Source organism: Cavia porcellus, unplaced genomic scaffold (assembly GCF_034190915.1).
Source record: "Cavia porcellus strain 051 isolate PalLab524CR breed Dunkin Hartley unplaced genomic scaffold, mCavPor4.1 scaffold_2, whole genome shotgun sequence".
NCBI lineage: Eukaryota > Metazoa > Chordata > Mammalia > Rodentia > Caviidae > Cavia > Cavia porcellus.
The window spans coordinates 105935919-105949305 of record NW_026947485.1 but is presented as its reverse complement, the minus strand read 5'-3'; the positions used below and the strand labels follow the sequence as shown (position 1 = coordinate 105949305).

General features: G+C 48.9%; 1 protein-coding gene across 1 annotated transcript in view; it reads right to left on the bottom strand.

Annotated features, from left to right (window-relative positions):
- Nucleotides 1-13387, bottom strand: part of Adgra1 (adhesion G protein-coupled receptor A1) — a 38225-nt gene that overhangs the window by 20921 nt on the left and 3917 nt on the right. Inside the window, exons 3-5 of the mRNA XM_003479595.5 lie at nt 8696-8823; nt 6825-6948; nt 2600-2745 (exon numbers count right to left, since the gene is read on the bottom strand). Of these exons, the coding sequence (XP_003479643.2) occupies nt 2600-2745; nt 6825-6948; nt 8696-8823 (398 nt within the window). The remainder of the gene's footprint in view (nt 1-2599; nt 2746-6824; nt 6949-8695; nt 8824-13387) is intronic.

Here is a 13387-nt window from a genome sequence, read left to right as displayed (position 1 = left end):
TCAGTGAATGACAAGGTCCATTCTTACAAACCAGAAGAGTCAACCCTGTGAAAACAGTAATACTCCCTCATGTGGTCTCGACCAGTGTGGTTCCTGTGATGGACCCTGACAGATTGTCGAGGGCCTGCATGGGCCACCCTGGGCCTGGTTGCTGAACTTGTTCTGCACACGGTCTGCCTCTTTATCTGTGGGATTTATCTGATGGCTGATTCCCAGGATACAAACTCCATGCCTTGTGTCTGTCAGTCTGCTCACCTGTCACACACAGGACCGGGGCCTGGGTGTTGGCTGCTTTTCTTAGTGCTCCCCAGCTCATGTGGCTTGGGCTCCCATACTACGTGACTTGATCTGATATGGATTCCTGCTATACCCATATTGCAGGCTGGAGGCCTGAGTGGGCTGACTTTTTTCTACATGACCAACAGGGATTCTCTGAGGATCTACAGGATGCTTCCATAGGCCATATTTTTATATGGGGGCACTGGGGACTAAGGGGAAAATGAAACCAGCCGGATTGCTGTCTAACGTCATAAAATCTCCACTGAGACTCCAGTTTGTGTTGTCATGGAAACCAGAAACCTCCCTCAGGATTGAGGCGTGAGTAGATAACTTTAACCTTGGCAATGAGGCCCACTCAGTTGAAAGGTTTGAACTTTCAAAGGCTGGTGCTTTGCTCTGCAAGACCTTGATTGAGTCTTCCCCCCATACCCCTACTTTTTTTTTCAAAGTTTTGTTTGTTTTTTGGTATTGGGGATCAAACTCGCAACCTTGTGCTTGCCAGGCAGGTGCTTTGCTGCTGAATCCCCTCTTCCCCCTTTTTGACCCAGTTCTAACTCAAGGGCAAATTCCCCACACACCTGTGAGGACTGTGTGAATGTCAGTGCTCTCTCCTCACCAAGTCTTGTGAAGAAAAGAAGCCCCTAGTTTAACTTCCCAACCAATGCTCACACAGAAAGGAGATGCAGGCTTCTATAGTATTCGTTGACTTCAGATCTGCAAAATTTTAAATGACTGTATCTTCCTTGAAACCTCCAGGAAATGGGCATACATCGCCCAAAACTGAGCAGAGGTGAGTTCTAAGAGTGCATGCAGACCCAGTTGTGGGGGGCTCAGGGAAGGGGAAGGCTTTTCAAAAGTTAAAAGCCCAAATAACAACACCCAGTTTTCCACAGAAGCCTCTCAAGGACATTTATTTTTAAACCTCTTATTGGAAACTTGCAGGATGGGCCAGGACATATAGATTCCTCGTTACAGACAGTGGCCCTGGCCTGCTGCTTTTGGGATCTGGTTGCCCGGCCTGTTTTGCTGAGGGTCCAGCAGGAAGGGTGAGGCTAAGCAAGACCTGACATGTCAGGGCATTTTGGGGCTGTCCTCAGGGCTGAGTTCTCAGGGCTCAGGAGCAATTTCTGTCACTGTGGATATACATAGACCACATATGCCTTTTGGGGCTGGGGCCTGAGATGCAGATTCAGGGATGCTCATGGTGGGGCCAGGGAAAGGGCAGCATCTGAGAGGGACACTACACTGCAGAGGATGCAGCATAGGCTATGAGTCAGGGCCTGAGAGCCCCTTAGGAGATCTGAAAGGGAAGACTCTTGGTCTCTAATTGCTTTTTGCCTGATCTCCTCAGGAAGGGGCGGCATATTCCCCAACCAGTCCCCAGCCAGGCCAGAGAGCAGCAGAGAGGAGCAGGTACTCGGTGGAATGTGATGCTGGTCCCTTACGGCCAGGCCACCTCTGCAGACGGTTTGCAACTGTAGAGGGCAGTACACTGAGTCCATGACCATCTACGTTGGGCAGGAGCTGAGAGTCAGGAGGGGCAAGGCATGCCAGTGACCAAGGGACTCTCTGAGGATCACAGCACCATGGAAAGGCCCAGGGGAAAGGGCAGGGATGATGATGCTCCTGGCAGCATCATGAATGCAAGCTTTATCAGAGCACAGGAACAGGGCCTGCAGTCCACTGCTGGTCAGCACCACCACCCATTCTCTGCTGGAGTCACTGAGGAAGGAGGAGGAGTGCCCTGCTGAACTTGGTCCCTTTTCCCAATTGACTCTGGTCCAAAGTCACCTTGAAATCTGTGCCTGAGTGCATAATGGTTTACTACCAGCAAGCAGCAAGGATCTTAGAGTCACTAATATCAGGAAGTAAACCAAGTCACAACCACTCAATCTGCAGCCTGACCACCCCAGAGGGCACAGAGGGCCTCATGCCAGAACCTGAGCAGCTGGGGAGAACACACCAAGCATGTGGGCACACATGTCCCACAGCAGCCAAGCTTCAGTCACAGCAATGTCCTGCTCCTCCACCAGCATACTGATCCTTAGTCCTATTTTAGGACCCTGCTCTTACCCCAGCTTCACTCCCTCCCCACCTTGTCTCACCCAAGACCCTACCTTGCTTTCCTTGTGCTGCCCCCATCCTCATCCCTAAATGCTATTCCCCAACCTTCATCTCTGGACACCTCCCACCCCATTCTGCCCCAAGCAGAGTTGACTGGTGAAGGAATTTTCCAAGACCTGTAAACCATGTGTCCAGGGCAAGGGTTCCAGGGACCCAGAGGATGGAAGGGACTGTGCGTAGGAGTGGGCTTGGGTACCTGAGCAGGGGCTTCTTGGGGAACGGTGGCTGGTCTGCGACTGGGCATGGCAGGGCCTTCTTGGTCACTTGCTTGTAGATGTTCCTGGCAGTTACCCCAATCCACAGCATGGTGGAGAGTGTGGAGTAGTGCAGCACGATGCCCACCTGGAAGGGGAGAGTCATCAGCCAGGCCTGCCTTTGCCAGCCACCTGCCCCGTACTGCTGACCTGCAGTGCACACCCAGGCCTTTCCGGAAGCCTCAGTGAGCAGAGCCCCAGCAGCTTCTCTAGAGCCCTTTAGTGACAAGAAGTAAGACTAGTAGGAAGATGGAGGGACACTCCAGAGGAGTGTAAAGACTCTTCAACTGCTGAGTTTTGCTCTCCTTCTGCAAGAGGTGGGGCAGAGCCAGTGTGGAGCCTACCGGCCTGCATCCTGGTCCCTGAGGGGTGCCCATGCCATTCCCCCATGTGGGACCTGTGCACACACACCTCCCTATGGGCCCCCACCTGCAGGGTCCACTATGTGGAAGGAGGGTGCTGCTGTACAGTGGGGCACTCCCAGTGTGCCAGGATCGGTGGTACTGCATGTAGGATAAAGCACTGCAGGGATGAGACTTGGACAACCCACCCATGCATGTCAGAGTGACTCATTACTATGGAAACAGCCAACTTGAGGCCCATCCACAGCACTTAGGTGCAAGCTGATTATGTATTCCACACTCCTTCGTCTCCATCTGATTCCATAAAACGAGGTTACCTTTGAGGTAATAACCTGACATTTCAAAATGACAAGTAAAATACTGTTATAATTGGAAAGGACATAAATGTTTAAGGAATACAGAGATTCCCTGAATAAAGTTAACATTGCACCACTATAATGATTTATCAAATCCAGAGTTCAATTTTTACTTACGAGCAAACTCTGCAAAAATTGTTGAGGATTTTGTAGGGTAGAAAGATCAAAAAAACTGTTTATGGTTTTGAATGAGCTCTCTGTGTAGAGCTCACACATCCCGAAAGTCATCTTGTCCTTGGGTCTCCTGACCCTCAGCATGTGGGGGCTCGTGTGGGCATTCCAAGTACACAGACCTCATGCTGGCTGCTGAGAGCAGGAGGCACTGGAACCTGCCAGTGAGACATTTCTGTATTGGAAAACAGTGGGGCAAAGGTGACCATTTTGGCCTGGCCCTGATTTGAAGGAAGGTTCCTCTTTCTCTTCAGGTAACTATAGGATGGCTATCACTGTCATGTCCAAACAAAGCCTCAGGACACCTGTTCTAAGAAGGAGCCTGATCCTCAGCTGTGGTACGCTGACCCGGCACCTACAGGAGGGTGGGGAATGTGGCTAAGAGGACAGTAACAGAGCTGGGAGATCTGGCTCTCTCCTCCTCTTATCTAAGCCTCACTTAGGTGTGGGATTAGGATCATAAGAATGTGTGGATGGCAAGATTCTGTCTTCCAAACACTCACATTAGGGTAGACTCAAGAGGAGGTCTTAGGAACATTGTGCTGGCTTCCAGAGAGCACTCTGCAGCCATGAGGGAAGGAGGTAGCAAGCAGACTGCTCTCTCTCACTTCCAGACCCTGACAGGGCCAGTGCTGACGCACATTCATTATGTGGAACTACCGGCTGCCGTCTGTTTCTATGATGTCACTTAATACTTTAATGAATCTCATGGTCATCTTCCTGTTACCATAACAACTGTCTGTTCACTCCAGCCATTCAGAATTCTGGACCACTTTTCCTGTTTGTTCTGCTGTGATACTGAGTCACAGGAGGAAGGCCTGGGAGTGGTGGTTACAGGTTGTTGGTAGAGAAGGGGACAGTTCTATCTTCCAACAGTCTGGCTTTTAATCTGCTCCTCCTCAGGTGTCTCGCCTTCAGCACTGATGGATGTAGATCCTGTGCTACGTAAACTGGGCCCGGTTTCCTGTACCCACCAGGCTACAGATCAGAAACAGCCTGGGCTCTGGCTCACAAGCCCTTGGTGATAATAGACACTCATACTTCTGTCCACAGGCATGGGGAGATAAACATCTGGGTGTAATGGGGCTTGGTGGATGCACTGAGAGCTGCACCCCTCAGCCCCTCTTGCCTCTGTTGACCCGAGGCAGGCTTTACTCCCACTTTTAGGAGCTTAGCATCTTCCAATTCGCTGGTGGCTTGTTGATGTGTTTGTCTGCAGCCCCCACCCCAGTGGTGGCTCTGTATTGCAAGCCCAGTGGGTGTGTTTCTGACTGCTTCATGCACCCACAGCAAGCTCAGGCACCAGGTTGGTATGTTTGCCAAGTGAGTGGGTGAAGCCTGGCATATTCTAGAAAAGTAATCAGGAGATCAAGACAGCATCTGAAGGACCATGGTCTTTCCTATGCCACCAACCAGGCCCAGTCCCTCAGATGGGGATTGCAAGGATTGTCACAATGAATTGAACATTTCCCAGCATAGCAGGAGTTCCTTTACAAATCTGAGCTCTTCAGGTCCTTCCAGATGTGTCCCTGCTGGTCTTTACCAAACACTGATGGACCTCATGTGGCCTTTGAATTCCCTGGGGTACTTAGCCTCTACAAACCTTATCTAGGCTGGTCAGAACATGGGGACAGTCATAGCTGTGCTGCAGGGCCCTGGGAGGGTTTGTCTGAAACCCTGAGCGATTTCAGAGGGCTGTGTGGCTGGCAGGTCCTGGCTATAGAGTTCTTGGTAGCAAAGTGCAATCATAAAGATAACGACACAGTTGATTGCCCTTCTGATGGCTCCCAGGCAGGCATTTGCAGCAGAGCATAAATGAGACTTCCTTGTGCTTGTTGTGGTTGTTTCCAGCTCAGGACAGGCCTGAAGACAGAAACTGTCTGCCTCTCCCCTCAGTCTCCCTTTATACTTGTGCTGCCAACTGTTCCACAGGCTCGTGCCTTGGAGGGGTTTGGACATGACATTCAGGCACACATTCCAGATATCATCTGGTGCCCAGGGCTCTGGGACAGTAGCAGTGTCCCCCAGACCAGCAACTGTTTCTCACTTGGCCTCAATTTGGGTCATCTGGGAAAGAAAGCAGCCCCAGGAATGTGCCAGACCAGTGTCAGGTGGCACGGGAACTACACAGGGAGGGAGGCATGTGCTCTGGACTTTCCCTGAAGTGCTTCTGTGGGAAGAGCTTCTTGCCAAGACACTCCAGGGGACATCTTGACTGCGGCCATCTGTGCAGGTAGAGAGGGCAGGGGATGGCTAATGGTCACTGCCATCAGTTTAGGGTCACCCAGGCCCAAAGTAGTTGGGCAAAGGCTGTATCTGTGACTGTCAACAGATTTTTGTTGAGTTTGCAACAAAGGGCAGAGAAGCAGGGTGACGCTGAGCCCAGTCAGACACTGGTCCACGAAGTGACAGAAATGTAGGTATCTTTGGTAAGTTGCTCTGGGTCTTTGGGCATGGTCCCATCCATGGGCACAGAGCTAGCCTGGAGGTTGAATGTGCATACAGGTACTACCCTGGAACTTTAGCTGGACTCTCTTCGTGGGTCCAGAGCCACTGCCCAACAGGAGTAGGACTATGCCTGGTTTTCATGCGGGGGTCTCTACAACTGACTCTGTTACAGCTAGAGGTATTTTATATTTCCTTCCTGTAAACCAAAACCAGATCACTGGTGTAAGGAAAATGCATTTGGCAACTCTCAGATACTTCCAAGCTCCCTTTTCCCTGAGATAGGACAGAACTTCTGAGGGTGCTGCCAACTGAGGACAACCTGGTGACCTCCAAATGCTGTAGTCCTTTCTCCTGATGGCAGCTAGGAGACTTCACTAAGCCCCTCCTAATTCTGTCTTGCTGGTTTCTTCAGGAAAGGCAGCTGTGCCCAATTCTAGGGAAGCTTACCATTTGCTGAGTAAATGTCTAGATCAGAGGTGGTTAACCTATGGCACACATGTCACAGTGGGCTTTTTGTATCATCGAAAGTTCTAAAAGGTTCACTATGACTAGAGCTGGAGCTGCGTATCACATCTCAGAAAAGCTGGTCCAATTGAAAACAAATTGTTCTATAGAATCAAATTATAAACAAAGCAATTGGCTTCAGATGGAGTGAAACAGTAACAGGGACCTGCTAGATACATGCCTAACTATTCCCTTCATAAGCAACAGCTGAGCAAATACTAGAGTATTAGTTCATAAATAAGACAATTAGCATACATTTCTCCTTGGTCAGAATGCTGATAAACACTTTCATTTTTGTGGAACAGCGAGACACAGACAGCACTCACCGCCTGGCACAGGATTGGGTATTTGGTGCGGTTGATGCCACCTGCGAACACAGTGAAGGTCAGAGCTGCATGGAAGCAGAAGTTCAGGAGCGTATGCCGGCCTTTCCTGCTGATCCGGATGGCACTGTGGGGAATGGAGATTTCATATTAGGAACCAATGTATCAGGGAGCAGTATGGAAATAGGCACTCTTGTCCCAGTGCAAAGCTCTGTTTACAGTGGGAATAGTGCACCCTTAGTGGGGCTGGGAGCAATTTGTGCAAAGGATGAGATTATGGGACAGAGAGGTAAGTGATGGTGTCGTGTGCAGTTCAGTGGGTTGCCTTTGGCTAGCTGTGTGGTAGTTCATCTTGCAGTGTGATGGCTGGTAGGGCTTTTGCAGACTGTAGGCCGGGCTGATTATTTGACAAGTGAAAGGGCTAAGGCCCCAGGACTATGCCTAATCAGTAGTCTCAGTGATAGAAGTCCTGCTCCTGACTCCCAGATGTTCTGCCCTCCACATGGATGTCTGCCTCTCAGGAAGAGGGTTATGGCTATGTAACTGAGCATGACTGTAGACGTCCCAGTGCCTATTGCTTGGACTGGCACAATGTCTATGGCTGAGAACATCTCCATGGCTAAGGTTCTGCCCAGCTGGCTATGGCCAGGAGTGATATTGCTTAACTTATAACTGTGACTTCATCACGATCTTGAACATGCCCAAGCTTTTTCTTATAATCACAGCTGCTATGGTCTAAATGTATGTATTACTTCCAGACTCACATATTGAATCTTGTGTGTGTGTGTGTGTGTGTGTCAGGACTTGAACTCAGGACTACACACTTGCCAGGCAGGTACTTATGCTGCTGAGCTATATCCCGGCCATATGATGAATCCGAATCACCAATGTGATGATATTGGGAGGTTAGATGTTTGAGCAGAGCCCTCATAAGGATTGGTGCCTTTATAAAAGACATCACAGAAAGCTGCCTTGCCCATTTCACCATATGAGGTCAGAGGGTGGAGGTGCCATCAATGGCACCAGGAACCAGCAAAAGGACCTTACCAGACACTAAATCTCACTGTGTCTTGTTCTGGACTTCTAGCCTCCAGAAGTGTGAGAACTCAATTTCCATCCTAAACAATTGTTCATAAACCTCCCAGTGTGTGGTAATTTGTTATAGCAGCCTGAACAGGCTAAGGCAACAGCTCTGCATCTGCCTGAAACTCTCTTATGACTGTGACCCTGGGCCTGCTCACTCCTGTCCTGACCATGGCCTCAGGTGAACCTCGGCTTCTTACCACAAATGCACTCAGGCTTCTTCCCTGGCTGCACCTATAGCCAAGGCCTATGTATTACCCATGACTTTAATTATGAGTTGGACTGTGGCTGTGGCTGGAGCCCCTCCTCATGCTTTCCAGTGCACCTCCCAGTGATGCAGTGAGGTCACCCCCACCCCTGCTCTCAGACAAGGTGGCCAGAAGCAAGCTCAGAAGTATAAATCCAACTTTTCTCCCCTCTCCAGATAAAAAGGCATGATGCAAATGTATAACAAAAGTTTTACAGGCTTCTGGGCAGGGCCTCAGTGTACTTGAACCAACATGCACCCATTTAAAAAGGACTTATTTCACTTAATTTGATAAGAATGTGTAGGCTACTGTTGAGAAGACCTGATGGAGGTCCAGAACAGAAGAGGTAGGCTTTCCCTAGGCACCGTCCCCTGCTGGCTGCTGTGATAGGCACCGTGGGTTGGTATGTGGTGTGTGCAGTACCTTCCAGGAACATCTTGCTATGTGGAGGGGCTGAGGTCTTGCCTAAGGGGTTTGCACTTAAGAATAAAAGCCTGCTGTCTCTGGTAGCATGGGGATACCACCCTCTCATGCCAGCCTTACCTCTGGTGCATGATGTAGGTGATAACGGAGGCGAGGAGGCACAGCAGCATGACTGCGGTGCATGCATACACCACAGGGTGCAGGAACTCCCCTGGGTACTGGGGCAGGGAGAGGACAGTCTTCAAATCCTAAAAAGGAAGCAGAGGAGACCAAGGCTGACTATGTAGCTGAGCGTCTCTACACAGCCAGTTACCTGAGCTCTCACCTCAAGTTCAGCCTCCTCATTCCAAGTGGCTCAAGGAAGCTTTGGATTTGAGCTTTGCTTTGTTAGTTGCTTAGGAGGGGTCAGACTGGTGGCTGAGAATCACACTGCTCACAGTGGGGGTCTGCAGCAAGCTAGTGCCCTGCAGTGGGGTTGGTCTTCACCTCCCCTAGGTCTGTTCAGCCAAGACTGTCTACATGTGGTTTTGAAAGCAGCTCCCAGAAGGAGGCAGCATTTCTGCAGTGCCAGACGCCTGGCTGCAGTCCCTGTTCTGTCAAATGTTGCTGGCAGAGGGCAGGACACAGCACTGGCTTCTGATATGTACTTGTCTGTTGGCAGCATGCCTGCTCAGGTGTCTGGATGGGGCCTCTGGAAAGGCGGTTAAACATCAAATTTCCCCATCCTACTTCTGCACTTCACACCCCTTGACATTCTACTTTTAAATGTCTCCCAGGGGAACTCTGTATCACATTTTAGCAGATCTGAGTCCTGTTGACTGAAGCTGGTGGAGAAAGAGAAGTTGTTACAAAGAAAAAAATTAAACAGACATGAGACTGAGGACCTGACTCTCATTTTGGACATCCTGAACCCCATTGTAATATCACAGCCAAAGTAAAAGGTTCCAGGTCCCAGTTCAAAGAAGAGCATGGTTTCTCTGTGGCAGAGTAAATCTGAATGTCTCAGGTAAACAGTGTTATAACTGCTGTAGCTTTGCCCTCTTTGGGCCTTGTGGGGATGATGCCCTCATCCTCATGATTCAGGCAGAGGGCCAAGTTTTGGTCCCACAGTCCTAGGGAGATGTCCTGATCAGATGGGAAGTTAGGGGCTCCCCAGTCCTTTAGCCTCTGGGCCAGGGATAGAGCAAGGCAGAGTGGACCTCAGCAGAGCACAAATGATTCTGGATAACACAGGACTTCAGGACTCTTGGTACTTTATAGGCCACCTTACAACCAGATCATAAGCTCGTGGTGGAGCTGTCAGCTCATGACTGAAGATATCAGCTTCAGATGTCAGGAATGCCACAGTCTGAAGCAACTTCTTCAGTAGACCCTGAGGCCAGCCTGCTCCTGATTGATTGATAGGCTGGCCATCTTTGGTCTGAAGCACTGGGAGGGGTCTGTGGTCTGAATCCCCAAAGCCTGGTGTTGCTAAGCCCCATCCTGTCCTTTATTGCTTCAACCCAGGGCACCTCCTCCAGGAGTGTGGACAGGCAACACCTGCTGGGCAGAGCCTTTGTCTGAACAACAACAGGTGCCTGTGGGACTGAGAGAAGTGGTAAGACCATTTTACCAGGGCTGTGCGTGCTCTTTTTTCCTGGATGCCAAGCACCCAGACTCATGACTCAGCTCGACTTCGAAGTGTGCTCTGGACAGTGCCTCCTGCCCCTGAGGGATTGTGATAAGTCTGCTTGGAGACTCCTGCCCTTGTGCCCCATGCCCCTTGGTAAAGAGGAAAGCCCCCAAACCCCAAAGAATCAGATGTCCACTGCAGTAGGGCAGTCTGCTCCTTGAATCCAGTTCTCTCCTGATGCTACCAGAATATTTCCCCGATGGTCAACTGGAACTAGGGTTTTGTACTAGTCATGAAAGGCCCAGGACTCACAAGTCCTCCACAGGCTTCCTTGGAGCCACTGTCACTGTGGTGAGCATACCTGGTGGGTTGGCCTTCTGGTTCATTTCAGATTCCTGTTCTGCTGGTCATGGTGGGTGAATGGCTCAGCTCATACTTCTAAAGCAGTGCTTGAAATATCCCTGGTGTCCTTTGTCTGAGAACTGTGTCCCTTCCCATCTGTCCCCAGGGTCTACATAGGAGAGCTTGCATTTGGTCACATCTTATTTATTGGTTTTAAATCACCTAACAAAGCCCCTTCCTGGAAGTCAAATGAAAAGTCAAAACAGTGCTCCAGACAGCAGGCAACCTCTGCAACATGCAGATTTCTCAGGGAGCCAGTGTTGGAGGCAGAGGTGTTAGAAATGCCACCTAGCCAGGTTATGCAGGAGGCCGGACATGAAGGCTGCACCATCTTGGGGTAGGAGACTTGATTCTTGTCTGATGGCCCAGTTCTGAGGTGAGCAATTTCATAGCTCTGTGAAGCCAGGGCGAGGGACATCGCCATCACCTATGTGAGGACACATTCCTGTGACTATAGACAAAATGTCTTGAGGGTCAGCAATGAACTTGGTAAGAAACAGGGATTTGATTTGGCTTCTTATTTTTTCTTTCTCCAAATTACAGTTATCAGCAGTGACTTTCTACATTTTTAGAGGTGACATTTAAAATTCAAAGTAGGTAATACAAAATAGAGATATATTTTAAAGTTCACACATGGGCAAGTTCCTCTTGGAAGAGTCTACCTTGCAACTGTTCCTCAGGCAAAATTATGATGATGATTTAGTGTGTGGTTAGACAGAATCTGCCTGATGGGTGGACAGGTCTCCCTGAGATGGTGAAACCGCAGCACTCTTTGGAGCAGCACTGCATGGCTCTCAGGTCAAAAGACTGGAAAAACAGCCCAGAGCACCCTCAGGGGCAGGACAAAGGCCAGCTGGGATGCTGCTGCTTTCTGTGCCTGTAGGAGGGCCTGATTGCAAAAGCCACTTTGGAAATGCCTCTGTTCTCCTGGGAAGCCTTGGTGTCCCCTTGTGATAGGCTGACCTGACCGCTAATAGTCTCACAAGCATCCTGGCCCTGACATGTAACAATCTTTATTCTCTCCCTTTCTTAAATCATGGCTTCCTTTTATATTTTTTTCTTATTTTGGTTGGATGCGCCATTTTTGATATTTCCTGCAAACTGAATCAGGTATTAAGGAGGACAAAATCAAAAGAGGCCAATCCAGTGATGTGTCAATTGTTTGATAAAAATGCTGCCCTTTTGTGACAGTGAGATTTGGGAAAGTGAACTCTTCAAAAGCCACTGTCTGAAGTCACATTCCTTCCTGCACAATGAGGTGACCATTGGCCTGCCCTGAAGGCTTCAGCTGAGGCATCGACTGGGTTTTCCGTAATTCTTCTTCCTGGATCTGTGCCAACTCACGTTGATTTAATTATAACCTCATGCATTCTCTTGTCTGCCTTTTTAATAATTGCATTTTATTGATCTATCAGCTTTCATGGAAGTGTTTTGGGGGAAAGGAAGAAGATAAGTAATTTATTAATTTGAAAAGCAAATTACCCTAATTGAACATTGCATAAATATAGTTCTCTATGGTTCTCTTGTTTGGAGGGGTACATAGGCTAGAGAAATTTTAAAGAGATTTGGAGAGAAACGTTAAAATATCACAGAGAGTTTCCTTCTAGACTGGTAGTTACTTGTTTAAATTTCATAATTGATGGGAATATGTTAGATGAGATGACAAACTCCATCTGTGAGATAAAGGTAAATTTTAGGAGTTTTTAGTAATTTAGATACTACATTGAATAAAAATTGACAGACTAAAAACTTATTAAAAGTTCTAAAATATTTGTAATTGTGACATATTATCTCTTGTGGGCCTCTATCAAGGCCCATAAATCAATATGTGAGGGCCACATTTTCTGACAGTGCAGACCTATGACTATCTCACCCCCTTTTTTTGTTCAGGTCCTGATTCTGGTCCTTTCAGAACTGATCTCACACAGATGTCTCCTGTCTTCCTGATCTTCTGGGTCACTGCGGGGAAAGGGCAATTCCCTATGGCCTGTCTGTATCCTGTGGAGCTATAGTTCCAGAGTCAGAGGACCCCACCCTCCATCTATCTGTCTGGTCCCTGTGGAGTCTTAATCCCATCTTTTTTTTAAAATGGGGGACATTTACATGTGTAAAAGAAAATCATAGCCACAAGGGTACTTTAATATACCATGTGTTAGAATGCTCCCCCCATTACCCCAAGCAGCAGGACCAGTCTCTGCATTCCTGGTCTTGAGTTCCCTGAAAAATGTGGCAAAGACCACAGTGAGGTCAGCCCTGAATCTAGAGTAAGCAGAGATCCAGCAAGTTATCTGGGCTTCCAAGCCCTGCTGCTTGCAGTATTAACAAACAAAGCCACTGAAGTCCAGACATGGTGCCCCAGCGCTGGCACAGACACTAGAGGGTCAGGGAGGCACATCAGATCAGCTTGACTCAAGTGCTGCTACTACCAGCAATAAGTAGTGCCAAGAGCCTACCACACTACCCTACAGGCATCATCTTACATATACTGTACTGCACTGTGCATCTTACATGTACCACCCTACACCACATCATACACCATTCTATGTATGCCATCCTAAATACAGCATTCCACATACACCATCCTACACACACGACCTCATCCTACACCATGCCAAGCCCTACCATCTCATTTGCCACACCATTCCATGCCACACCAATTTACACTACATCTTTTTACATATAATATCCTTCATGTGCCACCCTATCCCACACAGTTCCACACTGTAGCACCCATCCCACCCCAGGGTATACCATGGTATAGCACCTCACACCACAGTGCCCTATATCATCTTACACCA